The following is a 19,233-nucleotide window of genomic DNA, read 5'->3' on the forward strand; positions in this document are numbered from 1 at the left end:
AACGAAGGAGTGGCTTCGTTAGAAGCATTTCAAGGTCCTGGATTGGCCTAGCCCATCTCCAGATCTCAACCCCATAGAAAATCTTTGGAGGGAGTTGAAAGTCTGTGTTGCCCAGCAACAGCCCCAAAACATCACTGCTCTAGAGGAGATCTACATAAAGGAATGGACCAAAATACCAGCAACAGTGTGTGAAAACCTTGTGAAGACTTACAGAAAACGTTTGACCTCTGTCTTTGCCAACAAAGGGTATATAACAAAGTACTGAGATAAACTTTTGTTATTGACCAAATACTTATTTTGTATTTTCCACCATAATTTGCAAATAAATTCATTAAAAATCCTACAATGTGATTTTCTGGAATTTTTCTCATTTTGTCTGTCATACTTGAAGTGTACCTATGATGACAATTACAGGCCTCTCTCATATTTGTAAGTGGGAGAACTTGCACAATTGGTGGCTGACTAAATACTTTTTTGCACCACTGTATATCAAAAGGTCAACCTGAAGCATTCAAATTGGTTACTGTCTGAAAGCGTACCTATTGTTTTTATTATACCCTCTGGGGATCAATAAAGTTTATTAAATGAGATTCAACTGCGACAGACATAATCAGAGCCCTATGTAATAATGAATACTGTATCGAACAAAAATAATAAAAGCTAAAAACCTGGCTGATAATACCTACAGCAGGTAATTTGGTCATTTTTATATCAAAATAATCCAGATTTAAAACATTAAATGGATAAATAAATGGATCCTCATTGTCAATTGTACCAACACGATTATATAGTAGGGATGTACGTCTTTCCCTTTCAAGAAGATTCGAAACGCATCTAGATACGTGAGCTCCGACATGATACAGGAATGATATGTTTTAGTTTGAAACGATTAGTTGCGATTCAGTTTGATTAGAGAACAAATCGACAGATGTGATATACTAACATTTGTTGCATAAACACATTCATTCTCCATTCTAAAATAAAATCTGCTACTGATGGAGCTCAAGAGCTGGGCCTCTCTGAGCTGACTTCTGTGTGTGTGTGTGGTGTGTAAATGATGCATGTCTATGGTGTATGTACTACTGTATGTAGGCACCTGAGCTGAGCCATAAGGGAGACTCGGCATCTACCACTATCAGATTAGGGGGATGATGTAGCCTGTTTTTTGTGCCTCCACTTTGTTTCTGAAATCACCAACACCCACTAATTAAACCTGCCATGTTTGCAGATTAAGTGTTTGAGCTAGTAAATGTAGCAGTATTTATATTTTTCAAATTATCTATGACAGAGCCAAGGAATGACAGTATACAAAAGATTAAGAACACCAACTCTTTCAATGATATAGAGTGACCAAGTGAATCCAGGTGAAAGCTATGATCCCTTATTGATGTCACTTGTTAAATACACTTAGGAGACAGGTAAAGTAAGGATGTTTAAGCCTCGAAACAATTGAAATATGGATTGTGTATGTGTGCCATTCATTCACAGGGTGAATGGGCAAGACAGCATTTAAATGCCTTTGAACGGGGGTACGGTAATAGGTGCCTGACGCTGCTGGGTTTTTCACCGTCAACAGATTCCAGTGTGTATGAAGAATGGTCCATCGCCCAAAGGACATCCAGCCAACTTGACATAACTGTGGGAAGCATTGGAGTCAACATGGGCCAGCATCCCTGTGGAATGCTCTTGACACAGTCCATGCCGTAACGAATTGAGGCTGCTCAGAGCGCAAATATTTCTAATATTAGGAAGGTGCTCCTAATGATTGGTATACTCAGTGCGTTTGGAAAGTATTCAGGCCCCTTGACTTATTCCACATTGTGTTACATTACAGCCTTGTTCTAAAATGTATTACTTTTTAAATATTCCTCAGTCTACACACAATACCCCATATTGACGAAGCAAAAACAAGTTTCTAATTTATTTGAAAATGGATAACAAATAAAAACCTAAACACATTACATTTTACATAAGTATTCAGACCATTTACGCAATATTTTGTTGGAGCATTCTTGGCAGCGATTACAGCCAAGTCTTCTTGGGTATGAAGCTTGGCACACCTGTATTTGGTGAGTTTCTCCTATTATTCTCTGCAGATCCTCTCAAGCTCTGTCAGGTTCGATGGGGAGCTTTGTTTGACAGCTATTTTCAGGTCTCTCCAGAGATGTTCGAGCGAGTTCAAGTCCGGGCTCTGGCTGGGCCACTCAAGGACATTCAGGACTGGTCCCGAAGTCACTCCTGTGTTGTCTTGGCTGTGAGCTAAGGATCATTGTCCTGTTGGAAGGTGGACCTTCACACCAGCTTCCATCTGGCCACTCTACCATAAGGCCTGATTGGTAGAGTGCTGCAGAGATGGTTGTCCTTTTGCAATGTTCATCCATCTCCACAGAGGAACTCTTGAGCTCTGTCAGAGTGACTACTGTGTTCTCGCTCACCTCCCTGACTAAGGCCCTTCTTCCCTGATTGCTTAGTTTGGCCAGGTGGCCAGCTCCAGGGAGAGTCTTGGTGGTTCCAAACTTCTTCCGTTTAAGAATGAAGCCACTGTGTTCTTGGGGACCTTCAATGCTACAGACATTTTTTGGAACCATTCCCCAGATCTGTGCCTCAACACAATCCTGTCTCGGAGCTCTACAGACAATTCCTTTGACCTCAAGGCTTGGTTTTTGCTCTGACATGCACTGTCAACTGTGGGACCTTACATAGACAGGTGTGTGCCTTTTCAAATCATGCCCAATCAATTGAATATACTACAGGTGGACTCCAATCAAGTTGTAGAAACATTTCAAGGATGATAAATGCAAACAGGATGTACCTGAGCCCAATTTCATGTCTCATATCGAAGGGTCTGAATATTTATATAAATAAGGTATCCGTTTTTTTATTTTTAATACTTGCAAAAATTTATAAAAACCTGTTTTTGCGTGGGAAAGTATTTATTTATTCCATTTTAGAATAAGGCTGTAACGTAACAAAATGTGGAAAAGGGAAGGGGTCTGAAAGCTTTCTGAATACACCGTAGATTCAAAGACAAAGCAACGGGCACCTACTGGTAGATGGGTAAAAAAAATATACATTGAATATCCCTTTGAGCATGGTGAAGTTATTAATTACACTTTGGATGGTGTATCTACCCAGTCACAACAAAGATACTGGCGTCCTTCCAAACTCAGTTGTCAGAGAGGAAGGAAATCGCTCAAAGATTTCACCATGAGGCGAATCAATGGTGACTTTAAAACAGTTAGAGTTTAATGGTAGTGATATGAGAAAACTGAGGATGGATCAACAACATTGTAGTTACTCCACAATACTAACTGAAATGAAAAGAAGGTACGCATGTACCCCAATTTGGTGGTATCCAGTCTTGTCTCTTCGCTGCAACTGCCGTAGGGACTCAGGAGAGGTGAAGGTCGAGAACAGTGCGTCCTCCGAAACACAACCCACCAAAGCCACACTTCTTCTCGAAAATGCCCACTTAACCAGGAAGCCGGCCGCACCAATGTGTCTGAGGAAACACTGTACAGCTGGCGACCATGTCAGAGTGCACCGTGCACGTCCCGCCGCAGGAGTGGCAAATGCGCGATGGGACAAGGACATCCCTGCCGCCTAACCCGGACGACGCTGGGCCAAATGTGTGCCGCCCCATGGGTCTCCCGGTTGCAGCCGGCTGAGACAGAGCCTGGACTCAAACCCAGAATCTCAAGTGGCACAGCAATGATAGACCAATGCGCCACTCGGGAGGCAACTTCCCTATTATTGTACAACGTAGAAAAACTCTTGAAGACATCAAAACCATGAAATGACACACATGGAATCATGTGCAGTCATGGCCAAAACTATTGAGAATGACACAAATATTAATTTCCACAAAGTTTGCTGCTCCAGTGTCTTTAGATATTTTTGTCAGATGTTACTATGGAATACTGAAGTATAATTATAAGCATTTCATAAGTGTCAAAGGCTTTTATTGACAATTACATGAAGTCGATGCAAAGAGTCAATATTTGCTGTGTTGACCCTACTTTTTCAAGTCCTCTGCAATCCGCCCTGGCATGCTGTCAATTAACTTCTGGGCCCCATCCTGACTGATGGCAGCCCATTCTTGCATAATCAATGCTTGGAGTTTTTCAGAATTTGTGGGTTTTTGATTGTCCACCCGCCTCTTGAGGATTGATGACAAGTTCTCAATGGGATTAAGGTCTGGGGAGTTTCCTGGCCATGGACCCAAAATATCATTGTTTTGTTCCCCGAGCCCCTTAGTTATTACTTTTGCCTTATGGCAAGGTGCTCCATCATGCTGGAAAATGTATTGTTCGTCACCAAACTGTTCCTGGATGGTTGGGAGAAGTTGATCTTCTCTTGATGTGATGGTACCATTCTTTATTCATGGCTGTGTTCTTAGGCAAAATTGTGAGTGAGCCCACTCCCTTGGCTGAGAAGCAACCCCACATGAATGGTCTCAGGATGCTTTACTGTTGGCATGACACATGACTGATGGTAGCGCTCACCTTGTCTTCTCCGGACAAGCTTTTTTCCAGATGCCCCAAAAAATCGGAAAAGGGATTCATCAGAGAAAATGACTTTACCCCAGTCCTCAGCAGTCCAATCCCTGTACCTTTTGCAGAATATCAGTCTGTCCCTGATGTGTTTCCTGCTGAGAAGTGTCTTCTTTGCTGCCCTTCTTGAAACCAGGCCATCCTCCAAAAGTCTTCGCCTCACTGTGCGTGCAGATGCACTCACACCGGCCTGCTGCCATTCCTGAGCAAGCTCTGTACTGTTGGTGCCCTGATCCCGCAGCTGAATCAACTTTAGGAGACAGTCCTGGCGCTTGCTGGACTTTCTTGGGCGCCCTGAAGCCTTTGTCACAACATTTGAACCACTCTCCTTGAAGTTCTTGATGATCCAATAAATGGTTGATGTAGGTGCAATCTTACTGGCAGCAATAGCCCTTTTTGTGAAAAGCAATGATGACAGCACGTTTCCTTGCAGATAACCATGGTTGATAGAGGAAGAACAATGATTCCAAGCACCACCCTCCTTTTGAAGCTTCCAGTCTGTTATTTGAACTCAATCAGCATGACCGAGTGATCTCCAGCCTTGTCCTCGTCAACACTCAAACCTGTGTTAACGAGAGAATCACTGACATGATGTCAGCTGGTCCTTTTGTGGCAGGGCTGAGATGCAGTGGAAATGTTTTTGGGGTATTCAGTTCATTTGCATGGCAAAGAGGGACTTTACAATTAGTTGCAATTCACCTGATCACTCTTCATAACATTCTGGAGTATATGCAAATTGCCATCATACAAACTGTGGCAGCAGACTTTGTGAAAATTAATATTTGTGTTATTCTCAACTTTTGGCCACGACTGTAGTAACCCAACAAATGTTAAACACATTTACATATATTTTAGATGCTTCAAAGTAGCCACCCTTTGCCTTGATGACAGCTTTGTATACTCTTGCATTCTCTCAACCAGCTTCACGAGGAATGCTTTTCCAACAGTCTGGAATGAGTTCCCACATATGCTGAGCACTTGTTGGCTGCTTTTCCTTCACTCTGCGGTCCAACTCCTCCCACACCATCTCAATTGGGCTGAGGTCAGGTGATTGTGGAGGCATGGTCATCTGATGCAGCACATCATCACTCCCCTTCTTGGTCAAATAGCCCTTACACAGCCTGGAGGTGTTTTGTGTCATTGTCCTGTTGAAAAACAAATGATCATCCGCTCAGTGGGATTGTGTATCTCTGCAGAATGCTCTGGTAGCCATGCTGGTAAAGTGTGCCTTGAATTCGAAATAATTCACAGTGTCACCAGCAACGCACCCCCGCACTATCACACCTCCTCCTCCATGCTTCACGGGGGGAGCCACACATGCGGAGATCATCCGTTCACCTACTCTGCGTCTCAAAGAGGCACGGTAGTAATCTCAAATTTCGACTCCAGACGACAGGACAGATATCCACCGGTCTAAAGTCCATTGCTCGTGTTTCGAGGCCCAAGCAAGTCTCTTCTTCTTATTGGTGTCCTTTAGTAGTGGTTTCTTTGCAGCAATTCAACCATGAAGGCCTGATTCACACAGTCTCCTCTGAACAGCTGATGTTGAGATGCATCTGTTACTTGAACTCTATTGAAGCATTTCTTGGGCTGCAATTTCAGGTGCAGTTAACTCTAATGTACTTATCCTCTGCAGTAGAGGTGCGGTCCTCATGAGAGCCAATTCCATCATAGCGCTTGATGGTTTTTTAAGTTTTCTGGATGGACTGACCTTCATGTCTTAAAGTGATGATGGACTGTCATTTCTCTTTGCTGTTTTGAGCTGTTCTTGCCATAATACGGACTTGGTCTTTAACCAAATAGGGCAATCTTCAAAATACCAACCTTACCTTGTCGCAACACAACTGATTGTCTCAAACGCATTAAGGAAAGAAATTCAACAAATTGACTTTTAACAAGGCACGCCTGTTAATTGAAATGCATGGTTGAGAGAATGTCAAGCGTGTGCAAAGTTGTCATCGAGGCTTTGAAGAATCTCAAATATAAAATCTATTTTGATTTTGGTTTTTGGTTACTACATGATTTCATGTGTGTTATTACCAATCGCTGCAGCTGTACACAGCCCATATATAGCCCATCCAACCAACCAACTACCGACCTCATCCCCACGTTTCTTTTTCTGCTCTTTTGCACACCAGTATTTCTACCTGCACATCCTCATTTGCACATATATCACTCCATCGTAAATTGCTAAATTGTAATTACTTTGCCACTACTGGCCTATTTATTGCCTTACCTCCTTACTTCATTTGCACACACAGTGTACAGATTTTGCCTATTGTGTTATTGACTGTACAATTGTTTATCCCATGTGTAACTCTAGGTTGTTGTTTTTATCGCACTGCTTTGCTTTATCTTGGCCAGGTCGCAGTTGTAAATGAGAACTTGTTCTCAACTGGCCTATTTGTTTAAATAAAGGTGAAATAAAAAAATAAAAAAACTTAAAACACTGACGGCCTAAAACCAAGACGATATTGAATGTTCTTGAGAGGCCTAGTTAAAGTTTGGACATAAATCGGCTTGGAAATCTAATGTCAGGACTTTAAAATGGCTGTCTAGCAATGATCAACAACCAACTTGACAGAGCTTGAAGAATTTAAAAAAGAATGGGAAAGTATTGTACAATCCAGGTGTGCAAAGCTCTTAAAGACTTTCCCAGAAAGACTCACAGCTGTAATCCCTGCCAAAGGTGATTCAAACATGTATTGATTCAGGGGTGGAATACTTATGTAAATAGGTATATTTGCAAAAATGTATAAAAACATGTTTTAGTGTCATTATGGGGCATTGTGCGAACATAGGTCAGAAAAAAATCACTGCAAAACGTAGAAAAAGTCAAAGGGTATGAGTACTTTCTGAAGGCACAAACTAAAAATGATCACATACACTGATTGATTGTTCACAGCAAAATTATCAAAACTATTGCTGATGGTGAACCTGATCAAAATAAAATCTATTGTAAGCCCTGTTTAGCAGGTATATAGCCACACAAGAGTGGTCACCAGTAGCTTGCTTTTATTTTGGTAAAACACAACTTTTCAACAGAGCATTTGATAAAAACAACCTAGCAAATTACATTGGTAGTCACTCAACTAATAAAGCCTAATATTGCAGAAGCCATTTTACAAACATTTGAATGGTGACGCGCAGATGTGTCAGATCAGGAATAGGCTTACCTCTCGTTGGTCAGGCGCGAAGCTGTGCACAATTTGTCTAGCCTACTGGTATTACCTGGGGTTGTCCGGCATGCAAAATGATTTGTAGATCAATGACTCAACACAGTTACATGTAGTTCAACACTGAAGGAAGGATGCATAAGTTGTCACAAAAGACGAGATATAATACATTCTTTCTACATTCTGAAAATACAAGTCCAAACAAACTGTGAAAGCTATTTATAACTTTTGAATAGATTTTCTGACGGATGCATGCTAGATTTGGATTGGTTTGGTTCCGAAAACCGACATTTAATTGGGATGGATACGTGAATGTTACATCCCTTTTATATAGTGAAAATAATTTAGATATCAGGAGATGATACATTTTTTTTTTTTCAATTTGTGATATCCAAATTGGTAGTTACAGTCTTGTCCCATCGCTGCAACTCCCGTACGGACCCGGGACAGGGGAAGGTCAAGAGCCATGCGTCCTCCTAAACCCGACCCTGTCAAGCCGCACTGCTTCTTCACTAACTGCCAACTTACCCTGGAAGCCAGCCGCACGAATGTGTCAGAGGAAACACCATACAGCTGGCGACCAAAGTCAGCGTGCATGCGCCCGGCCGCCACAAGGAGTCACAATAGTGAGATTAGACAAGGACATCCCAGCCGGCCAAACCCTCTCCTAACCCGGACGACGCTGGGCCAATTGTGCGCTGCCCATGCGTCTCCCGGTAGCTCCAGGAAGTGACACAGCCCGGGATCGAACCCGGATCTGTAGTGACGTTTCTAGTACTGCGATGCAGTGCCTTAGACTGCTGTGCCACTGGGGGAGAGATATCAGGAGATTAAAGCCATGCTCATAATAATGGACCCAGGAGGGATTGAATAAAACTGAAATCTACTTTGAAAGGAATAAGGAGTTTGCTAATGCCTTGGCAATTAAAGTGGGCCTGAATGGCAGCTGTAGAATTTCATACCCAGTGGTATCGGGTCACAGTGATCTGAGAGGTGCTGCTGCACTCTTTCTATGCGCACGCACACACAGGAGTAGGATCCTTCTCATGACTGTTTCAAATACTCCCATGGGGGAGGGGAAAAATATACTTTCTCACTTGTGCACCGGTGGCTGTGTTTCTTTGATAATATGTATTACCTATGATGTGCTTGTGGACTAACCAATTCATATGTTGAGTTGGATTCATGAGTTGGATTTAGTTTGAGTTTAAAATTCGTGTCAAGATTACAAAGCGTTGATGATGGGGTTTTCCTCTTGCCTGGCTACCCAGACTCCTTGCTCTAGCCAAACATTACCCCGCACCCACTAACAGTAGTTTCTCCTCTGCAATGAGTCTGGATCTGAGTACCTCCCCACCGAATGCGAACACAGTCTGATTGGTCCAGAAATCGATAGGTTGTAGGTTGTAGTGTCTAGTATAAACACACCGTGAGAAGCTCTTGCATGTGATTTATGTAGGGCCACTTCTACACCATAGTCATGATCATCATCATCACTATTACCTGAACTGGGCCTCGGTGCCCATGACCTCATCGAGGTGCTGCTGTAGCATGATGAGCTCGGTAGCATAGTGCTCCTCAGTCGCTTTGGCCTGCTGCTGGTAGTAGGCCTTGAGGCGCTCCACTTCCATTCTGTGGCATTCCTCCAGCTGGGCCCGCTGCTGATGGACGTCAGCCCTCAGCTTCTGGATATCCTCAGCAGTGTGGGAGGAGGGCGAGGCCACGGTCGGCTCCCTCAGATCTGGGTAGAGAACGATGGTGTTAGCATTAGCATGACTATGTAGATGGTGGTAGACAGTGCCCATCTTTCCCATTCATTTTGGGATTGAGGCTGGCAGACTTTCCAAATGCACAACAGATTGTGTAGAAGATGGACACCACATAACCCAGCACCATTTTGGTTTAGACATACAGTATATATCTAAATTTACCCTTGAGATTGTGTGTAGAGATGCTGGAGCTTTCAATGTGCCTGCGCAGGCTGGCGATCTTCTCCTCACTGCTGCGCTTCAGCTCATCGTACATCAGCTGCATCGCCTCAATCTAAGAATGACAATAAGAGTTTGACAGCAGTGTTTGTTGGCATTATCGTTAAAGCCAATTAGCTTTCATTCGTCATATCATTATTAACTAGCAGAGTTAAAAATGTAAAAGCTGAGTGCTAGTGTCCTAGCAATTACTGTAGCCAAATAAAATTATTGTTGCTTTTCATCCCCATCATAATACTGTGATTACATGTCAAACAATAACGAGGTTCAATCAAATAATGACATATGTTTTTTCCCCCACCAATTCATAAACTTTTGGCCTCAACCCCTTAAAGCAGGTGTGTCAAACTCATTCCATGGACGGCCTAGTGTCAGATGGTTTTGGGATTTTACTTTTCAATTAAGACCTCAAAAACCATGTGAGGGGAGTTGTTTACTAATTAGTGACCTTAATTCATCAATCAAGTACAAGGGAGGAGCAAAAACCTACAGACACCCGTCCCTCCGTGGAATGAGTTTGACACAAAGAGCTAACTAAATAAACAGTTTTACACACACAGTATGTAGCAGTCCATCCTACCTTATTGCCATCTGCCTTCAGTAAGGACTGGAGCTGTAGGAGACGACTGTGCTCCTGTTCAATCCTCTGCTTCACCTGCTGAAGGTCTCTATACATTTCTATAGAAACCAGACAGAAGAAATGTCCATTACAAATATATTCTCGTGCAGTCTCAGTTTGTGAAGTATCTTCACTACTATAAGAGATCCCATTTATCATTGATGTAGCTGGATTTGATGTGTGTACGCAAATGTAAACTGGAGGAAAACACAAAACACAATATGTACTAATTTGTAATTTTATCATGCAGCAGTCAAGATCGGCGTGTGACTTATTTAGACGTTTTCATTAGTCAGCCACTCATTTCATAGGCTGCGTGTTCTTTATGTAGTATTGCTGTCATTTAGTAGACATCACAACCAATAAAGCACCTTTCGCCTCCTGTAAAACAGCACTGGGATCCCTGGTTTCTTCCTTCTCAAACCAATGAATCTTCCAGTCCTCGACATCAGTGGGATGGAGATACTCCAAGAACTCCTCCCCAAAAAGTTTAGCAAAGGACTGTATAAAGAGAACAGCAAAATAGCTCTCAAACAAAACACTCATTCGAGTAGTAAGAATCAATGTCTGAACCTGAAATAATTCTGTCTAATAACGTTCTCATATCAAAAGTAATTGACAGTGCAAAGGAACATTAATCAATACTTGTTTTTTTGTGTGTGTGTGATGAATGTTAACTACCAGGATGAGTTGCTTGCACTCTTCAGACACAACTTGCACCACATTCTGGTACTTAGAGCTTCTGAGATCATCTGTGAAGTCCGAGAAAAACAACAAAAGCATACATTATTATTGGCTTATAGTGAGCACACATGGTACACAAACATTCAATTACTAAAATAGGATGAATGCAAAAGAGACTGAATAACTTTGTGAGTCTCCTGTTTCTATCTACAGTCTGTAGCATGGATGACATCACGAATGATAGATAAAAAATAAACCAATTCAACATGGCCCGTCTAACCCCACACGCCCAGATACACATACATAATTAAATGTACATGCGCAGTGCACACACATTGAAACATATACACACACACACCTCTAACCACCACAAGGTTTCCTACCACACAAACACACTTGCCATATCCCTACCTCAACCCCACCACCAGACAACAACCCATCTATACATCAACTTGCACTCAAAACCACACACATACCTTTGTCCCATGTTTTTTTCAAGAAACCTAGCTCCTGCTCAAGTGTGCTGACACGGGCATCGGTCTGCTCCCGGAGCAGCTCCAGCTGTGCAGCGTGCATCTGAGACAGGCTGATCCGCTGGGCCTCCAGCTGCAGCCTGCACTCCACCTGCACAAAGAGAGAGAGAAAAGGACAGAATTACATAAACCAAAATGGACATAATCCCTCAGTCCACCTATGGTTGCACAATAGAGATTGTTTCAGGAGTAAGACACACAAAATCCAAAGAATAGAATGTGCTCGTTGCAACTTACACATGATGAATTTAAGGTATTCTTAGCAATATGACATCATACACATATCAACAAGACGATTGTCAACCACTACTGGCCCCTCCAAATGTACTTTAGGCTTGCCAGTTGTTGTTTATCTGTAAGCAGGAAGTCGGCCTGCTGTATGATGCCATATTTTTGAGTGTATATTTAAACATAGATTCCAAAAGGTGCAACCCCAAATATGTTGGCCAGTCCACCCACCACAGGACATTGTTTTGAATGGAAATGGGGAATGCCTGTTGCCCTAATTTTATAAAAGAAACAGAGAGGAGCACCTGGGATTTAGCACAACAAACGAGGGACCAGCTATTATCTACTCTACAGCCAAAATAATGGGGATACGGCAGGGCGTTCCTCTCATCCTTGGATGGATGTGGAAACGCAGATGTGTTGCCGCTACACTCGTGAAATCATTTTTTTTTTCTTTGTTGACAGTTCTATTTGCTGTGTGCAATGCATGTGTGTGTGGAATGGTAATAACACTGTTACTTTCATAACGCTTTGTTTGATTGCAATTTATCCAGCCCACTCAAGCACTATACATATTACAGTAGGACATGTATCAAATTGATGTCAAGCACATGCTTAGTGGCCTAATGCACGTAGCTACGTAGAATGTGACACTGCAAATACTGCAAGGATGAATAACTGCATACTGAAACTTCCTAAACAGATTCATAGTTCTTACTTTGGTTATTTCACACTAATTATTAGCAGTGTGGGCAGTACAACACTTGATGACACAACAACCAAGCATTACTCATAATAATACAAATCGGTGACAAAAGGAAGGTTTGCCTTTCATCACGGTCTTACTACTGGGTGCCCATCGTTCTGTATGAAGTTTTTCCACTGGTTGATTGACCTTCCAAACCCACTGTACTAAGACAGCAACTCAGGCCGGAGCGAAAAGCACAGGCAGATTTGAGCTCAGGTGACATTTACATGCTCTGTGGTTTCGCTGTCCCTGTCCTCCTCTTGCTTCACTACAGAGTCCACCCAACACTCCATCCCATCTACGCTCTTCCCCTGAAAAGAGGAGAAGAAAGTAGCCATTGTAACAGAAGAGATTAAAAGTTAATCAAAAACACAATGTTGATGGGGTCTGGCGACAACAGTACAGTACGTATGGCATAAAACACAATGAAACACTTACTGAGAAGGCCACACTGTAAAGACTAAGACCGCTTCGGAAGCATTTCATATTAATTAGTAATTTATTCATAGCAATGAATGCTTATGTACTTCACTTGCACATATTATTGATACGAAGAACAAGATGCAATAGCAATATTTTCTTGTTTTTTATACAAGCATTTATAAATGTGGGTATTTTTATAAACTACACTACCAGTGAGGATTTCCTATGCTGGACAAGTTGTCACAGATATGAATAAGTAATTGATGATAATATGCACATTTTTAAAAATGTAATTACATTAAGGGGGAAACATACCATAGCTTAGCTATATTCAATAAAATGTATGAGTTCATTTAAAATTCATGTTTAACCCTTTCTCATGGTTGGTGTCTTGACGGATTTGTCCACAATAGTGTGACATAAAACATTTCTCTGTCGATGCATTTATGTCCGTTTAAATTGTCGTTTTATCATATCTAAAGCATTTATGATGTATATTATTATATCATATATTAAGCAGGTAGCCTAGTGGTTAGAGTGTTGAACTAGTAACCGAAAGGTTTCAAGATCGAATCCCCGAGCTGACAAGGTAAAAATCTGTCGTTCTGCCACGGAACAAAGCAGTTAACCCACTGTTCCTAGGCTGTCATTGAAAATAAGAATTTGTTCTTAACTGACTTGCCTAGTTAAATAAAAGGTCAAATAAAAATATGTAATCAGTTCAATTAGACATTGAACTTGAACCCTGTACATACCTGGGTCTAGCTGTTGGAAAGTTTTTTGTAAAGAGATGTCAGAAATGCAGTGTGACTACATAACATTCCATGTCTCCTTATGTTATGGGGTGGAAACAGTTTTCATGGGCAAACAAATCCCCTAAAAACCATGTAATTGCAAAATCGAATGCTTCTAAACAAAAGTCATCTTACCTTTATACTTAAAACCTAACCCAATACTGTCATTAACGTGGTTCTTCAATATTTATGCATAATACTTGTTGGATGTGCATTTGGTGTCAAGTTGTAATTACACCATGATATTTTCACACATCATCATCTGATTCAAGAAGGAATTTTCTGAATGACAGTCAAGTGACAAAAGGCTGTTGTGATAAGCTGTTGCATGTGCCAGGTGTTGGGAAACAAAGTTGTTCCCGAAGAAAGTCCTTAAAATGTTGGTGTCTTCACGCCGGTGAAGACCGTTGTGCTTGGATGTAAAATCCCTAGCGAATCGATGTTGATCATCTGTTGTGGTCTGCTTACTTTACAGCAGATTTAACAGAAGAAGCATCAAGTTAATGAGTTCATGTTGTTGTGCCTCGGATTAGACACAGTCTACTGTGAGCAATTATGTATTGAACAACACCAAACACTATTCCAATTCATTATTCTAGATATAAAGACAACACATGACATATTCTGAAGAAACTCATTAGGCTATGATCTGGGAATGAAATAACATGACAAACACATTTTGGCTTCCATGTTACACTTGCATTTATAAACAATACAAATGGGGCAAGAAATAGCCCACTTGAACACTAATTTTTTACCTCAGAAATCCAAGTACTGGAATAGGCCTACCTTGAAAATAATTTCTTCAATTTGGTACTTGAAAAGTACATGCATCTAATTTATTTAGTAAGACAAGTCCGTATTATTCTCATATATTTTAAAACGTAATGACATTAATTGGAATATCAATGCATTATTCTTAATTATATAAATTATACAAATGTATAACATTGACATCCCCTGAAAAACACAATTAAGTGCTTGAAAAAGTCCCTGAAAGTTTTTGAATTTGACTTGCCAATGTCTGTATGAACCCTGCTTGAAGGACATACAGTCCTAGGCCTAATTTATAGAAAGGCTCATGTAAGCTATTAAGGGGTCCTTCCCAGTAAGTGAAAGTGAACATACTGTGGTGCACTGATGCGAGATGAGGGCAAAATTCTATGCATCCTTGACATTGCTCTACTGATGTGAAGCCTTGGACATATACATCTATTTTGATTTGTTTAACACTTTTTTGGTTACCACATGATCCAATATGTGTTATTTCATAGTTTTGTTGTCTTCACTATTATTCTACAATGTTAAAAATGTAAAAATAAAGAAAAACCCTTGAATGAGTAGGTGTCAAAACCTGACTGGTACTGGCAATGACAGAAAATGGCTTCTCAACTTTGAGCACTTACTCCCTGCAGAACGGAAAGAAACTATAATGTATACGTTTCTCTACATAAAAGCAAAGACGTTCCTTAGCTAGAAAAGGATATTCATGAGAGATAACAACATACGTCTTTTCATGACTCGTTTTAGCTTTGAAGATAAGAGCCTAGTCAATGAAGACTGATTATAATTCTTATATAACTGCTTGAGTAAAGCTTAATGGTGATTTCAACTTAATAATTTAAATGCTCTGTGTGTTCATGCAACAGCCTCTCCTACAGTCTTCAGAATCTCTGTGCATTGATCCAATTGATACCTCCCATTCAGCCTCTCCTGCTTTAAAATGAGTGGTATGCGTGGCCTGACAATCAAAGACAAAATATTGAATATTTTTACCGAAGGATGTACTTCTGTTATTCACTGCCTATGAGAGCCAGCCTCTGTCGGGCACTTTGTAATCAAGCCCATCAGTCATCAACTGTTCAGTGCTAAACAGGCAAACCTCACCTCAGCCAGGTTTTTTAAAAAGCCTTCAATTCAGTCTATGTAGTGTATGAACACACATTCCATTCACCTGCATCGAGTAATGATCAACAGTTGTAAGATTTAACAAGGGAGTAATGATACATCGTTACATAGTACTGGTTATGATCATGATCAATTGTTTGCTGGTTATTTCAACAATAGTCAATTAGTGCATTAACATAAGACCAAAATGAAAATACTCTATTAAACATTTTAACAGCTCAATCAGAAAGATAATTTCAGACTTCTGAAAATGCAGGGATTGAGAGAGCGAGAGAGTGAAAGAGGAAAAAATAAAAGGCATGGCAATTATCGTTTCCATAGCGGGGGCTATTCCAGCTAAGAGACTGCAGCAGCAGCTGTGTGTGAATGCCTACCTGCTTCCCAACGCAGTCTCTCTCTCCGTCACCGTGGTACCCGTCTGTGGCGTCATCTTTCCCGGTCCTCTGCTGCGAGATCGACGGAACCTGGCTCTCCATCCGAGCCCGTGCCTCCCACTCTGCTGCAGCAGTAGCACCTCCAGCTTTGTTCCTCTCCGCCACCTCCTCCTTCTCCCTCTTCTCTTTTGTCTGGGCAGAGCTCTGGCGCTTCTTCTTTCCTCGTCGCTGCTGTGTCTTGCGCCTGTGTGACCCAGAGGCTGAAGGCTCCAAAGCGGAGCTACACTCAACAGGTCCCTCTCCAACAGTTGAGACCTGAGATGGGGCTGCAGATAGAGTTAGCGTTTGGCTCTGGTGCCAAGCCTCCGGGGTGTGTCGGAGGCGGTCTCGCTCTATTTCGGCGGCCTGTAAGGAGGAGGGGAGAACCACTACCTCCCCTTGGAGAGATTCGATTTGGAGGTGATGATCCTCGATGGAGCAAGCTGGAGCTGCAGACTGAACAGGCTGCCCTCTCTGTTGGAGCTTCGCTTGGCTCTGAGCAGCTCTCCCTCCCTCCTCTCTCTGCAGTTCTATCTCTCCCTTTCCCTCCTTCAGAGTCTCCCGCTCTCTTTCAAGCTCTTCCACCAGGTTTTCATTTTGGGCGATTACCTCCTTGTTTTCTCTCCTGACCTGACTCAGCTCTCCTTCCAGCTCATCCAATTCACCTTCTGTAACAGTCAGCTGCTCGGTAACTTTAGACAGCCTCATAGCCAGTTCCTCCTTCTCTGCCAGAGCTACCTTCAGCTTCTCCGTCAGCTCAGTAGTGTATTTTTCTATCGACGCACCGCAGTTGTCTTTGGACTTGTCCTCCATTTTGTTAGTTTCCTTGTTCTCCCTCAGCTCCTGAATCTGCGACTGGAGGCTAGCGAGTTTAGACTCATACACAAGTGTCTCCTTGAGAATCCTCTCCTCCAACTGCGCCTTTACCTCAACAAGGCACATGTACTCTTCCTTGAGCTCCTGATAGTTCACCTCAAAGTTCTTTTCTGCAAAAGAGAAAGTATTCCTCTGCTTTTCAATCTCCTCTTGCAACTCCACTACTTGTCTCTGCTTTTGTTCATTTTCTATCATGAAGGATTGGATTTTTTCCATTTTGGACTCCACTTCCTCTTTCATGGCGTTGTTGGTTTCCATCAAAATCCTCTTTTCAGATTCCTGCTTCCTCCATTTATTGTCCCAGCTCTTTTCTTGCTCTTTGGACTGGTTTTCTAGCAGCTCGTTCTTTTTCAGCAGCATTTGGATTTCCCTCTCCATTCTGACACTTTCTTCTCCACCCTTTCTCAATTCCTCAACTTGAACATCCTTGAGTTGCACCACCAGCTCTTCAGCTTTCGAGCTGTGCAGCGCCATCTTCAAGTCATCTTTCAGTGCAAAGATTTGGTGCAACAGCTCATCCCGCTCGTCCTTGTACGTGTTTCGCAACTCCTCCAGAGCTTGGCCGTGCCGGATGGACGCCTCGTTAAGGAGATTCTCGGTGTTGAGCTGGCTCTCCCTACGGAGGTCCTCCCGAAGGAGAATGAGCTCCTCCTCGTGGCTGAAGAGGAGCTGTGTCCTCAGCCTCTCCAGTTCTGCCTCCTGTGACTCAGCCATGCGGTCCAGCACTGCGTCCTTCTCCCGCTCCATCATCTCCAGTTTGATCTTGTAGTTGGTTGTCTCCGACTCATGCTTGGCCTCGATCTCTACTGCCGACTCCGCAGCGGTGGCTAGCTGGGCCTTCAGGTCATCGATGGTTTCCTGGAGGAGCTGCAGCTCGCCCTGAAGACTCTCACGGACAGTGATGTTCTGGGAGGCCTGCTCCACCTTGGACCGGGCTGAGCGGAGGTCATGGAGGTGGTCAACCACCTGACCCTGGAGGTTGAGCTTCTCCTGTGCCACTTGGGACAGCTCCTGTCTGGTCTTCTCACGGAGCACCTGGGCCTCTTCGAGCCTCTGCTGAAGCACTACGATCTTGCCCGTGAGCTCGATCACCACCTCGGGACTAGGTCTGGTCACGGATTGCTGGGATTTCAGAAGCTCTAGCTCCTTGTGATGCTGCGCCGTGACCCGCTCCAGAGCCGCAGAGTGCTGCAAGCGAAGCTCCTGCTTCATCTGGACTATCTGCCCACCGTACATCTCGTCTAGCTCCGTCCTAAGATGATCCAGCCTGCGGGCTGAGTCCTCCTCCATCCTCTGGAGGGTGTCACACTCTGACAGGCTGCCCTGGTGGTATCGCTTCTGGAGGTCTTCCACGGTACCCATCAGCTGCTGAATCTCGCTGGAGGACATCCGCTCCTTCTGCCTGGAGGCTGAGAGTTCGCCCCTGCAGGACTCCAGCTCAACCCTACAGCTCTCAAGCTCACCCTTACTGCTCTCCAGCTCAACCCTACAACTAACCAACTCACCCTTACTGCTCTCCAGCTCAAATCTAAAGCTATCCAGCTCACCCTTACTGCTCTCCAGCTCAATCCTACAGTTACACAACTCACCCTTACTGCCCTCCAGCTCAACCCTACAGCTATTCAACTGATTCGTAGTGCTCTCTAAGTCCTTCTTACAGTTATACAAGTTACTCTTACAGCTCTCCAGCTCTTGGGTCTTTGCGGTAATTTGCTGGTTGAGGTCATTTAAGCATTTCTCAGAGGCCGTCAACTCATCCTTTAACTGGTGGAGGGAGGAGTCATGTTCTGACATGACTCTTTCTTGCTCAGCGATCAGCAGTTCTTTCTCGTTCAACTTTTGTGCAAAAGTCTCCTCAGTCATTCTTCCCACCTGTGCAAGCTCCACCTTGAGCATGGTCAGTGTACGCTCGTGTTCTGTTATTATTGCAGTTTGCTCCGAAATCAGCAGGTCTTTTTCATTTACCCTTTGGGCAAGTGACTCCTCAGCCCCTCTGCCCACATGTGTGAGATCTTTTCTAAGTTGCATTAGGGAACGCTCATGCTCTGCCATAATTCTCTCCTGTTTAGCAATCAACAGGTCTTTCTCATTTAACCTTTGTGCAAATGACTCTTCTGTTCTTCTTTCCACCTATGAGGAAAAGTAATTATTAGACATAAATGTAAAATGTAATTAAAGCCTCATATTTAAACGGCTGAAATATTTCTACAAACAGCCTTTAAACTAAATTGTGTTGTTGTAAGGTAGTAATACTAGGACATCTAAATCAGATTTTAAAACACACCTGGTA

At 42.8% G+C, this 19,233-nt stretch overlaps 1 protein-coding gene across 8 annotated transcripts in view; it reads right to left on the reverse strand.

The window, feature by feature from the left end:
- The window catches only part of akap9 (A kinase (PRKA) anchor protein 9), a 133,631-nt gene that overhangs the window by 84,639 nt on the left and 29,759 nt on the right, over positions 1 to 19,233 (reverse strand). For all 8 annotated transcript variants that reach the window (XM_064983537.1, XM_064983532.1, XM_064983538.1 and 5 more), the window contains 8 exons: positions 16,029 to 19,073; positions 12,757 to 12,840; positions 11,497 to 11,644; positions 11,018 to 11,088; positions 10,708 to 10,837; positions 10,298 to 10,395; positions 9,661 to 9,772; positions 9,233 to 9,470 (listed from right to left, as the gene is read on the reverse strand). In XM_064983537.1, coding sequence (XP_064839609.1) covers positions 9,233 to 9,470; positions 9,661 to 9,772; positions 10,298 to 10,395; positions 10,708 to 10,837; positions 11,018 to 11,088; positions 11,497 to 11,644; positions 12,757 to 12,840; positions 16,029 to 19,073 — 3,926 coding nt within the window. The remainder of the gene's footprint in view (positions 1 to 9,232; positions 9,471 to 9,660; positions 9,773 to 10,297; positions 10,396 to 10,707; positions 10,838 to 11,017; positions 11,089 to 11,496; positions 11,645 to 12,756; positions 12,841 to 16,028; positions 19,074 to 19,233) is intronic.

This window comes from Oncorhynchus masou, chromosome 13, assembly GCF_036934945.1.
Source record: "Oncorhynchus masou masou isolate Uvic2021 chromosome 13, UVic_Omas_1.1, whole genome shotgun sequence".
NCBI lineage: Eukaryota > Metazoa > Chordata > Actinopteri > Salmoniformes > Salmonidae > Oncorhynchus > Oncorhynchus masou.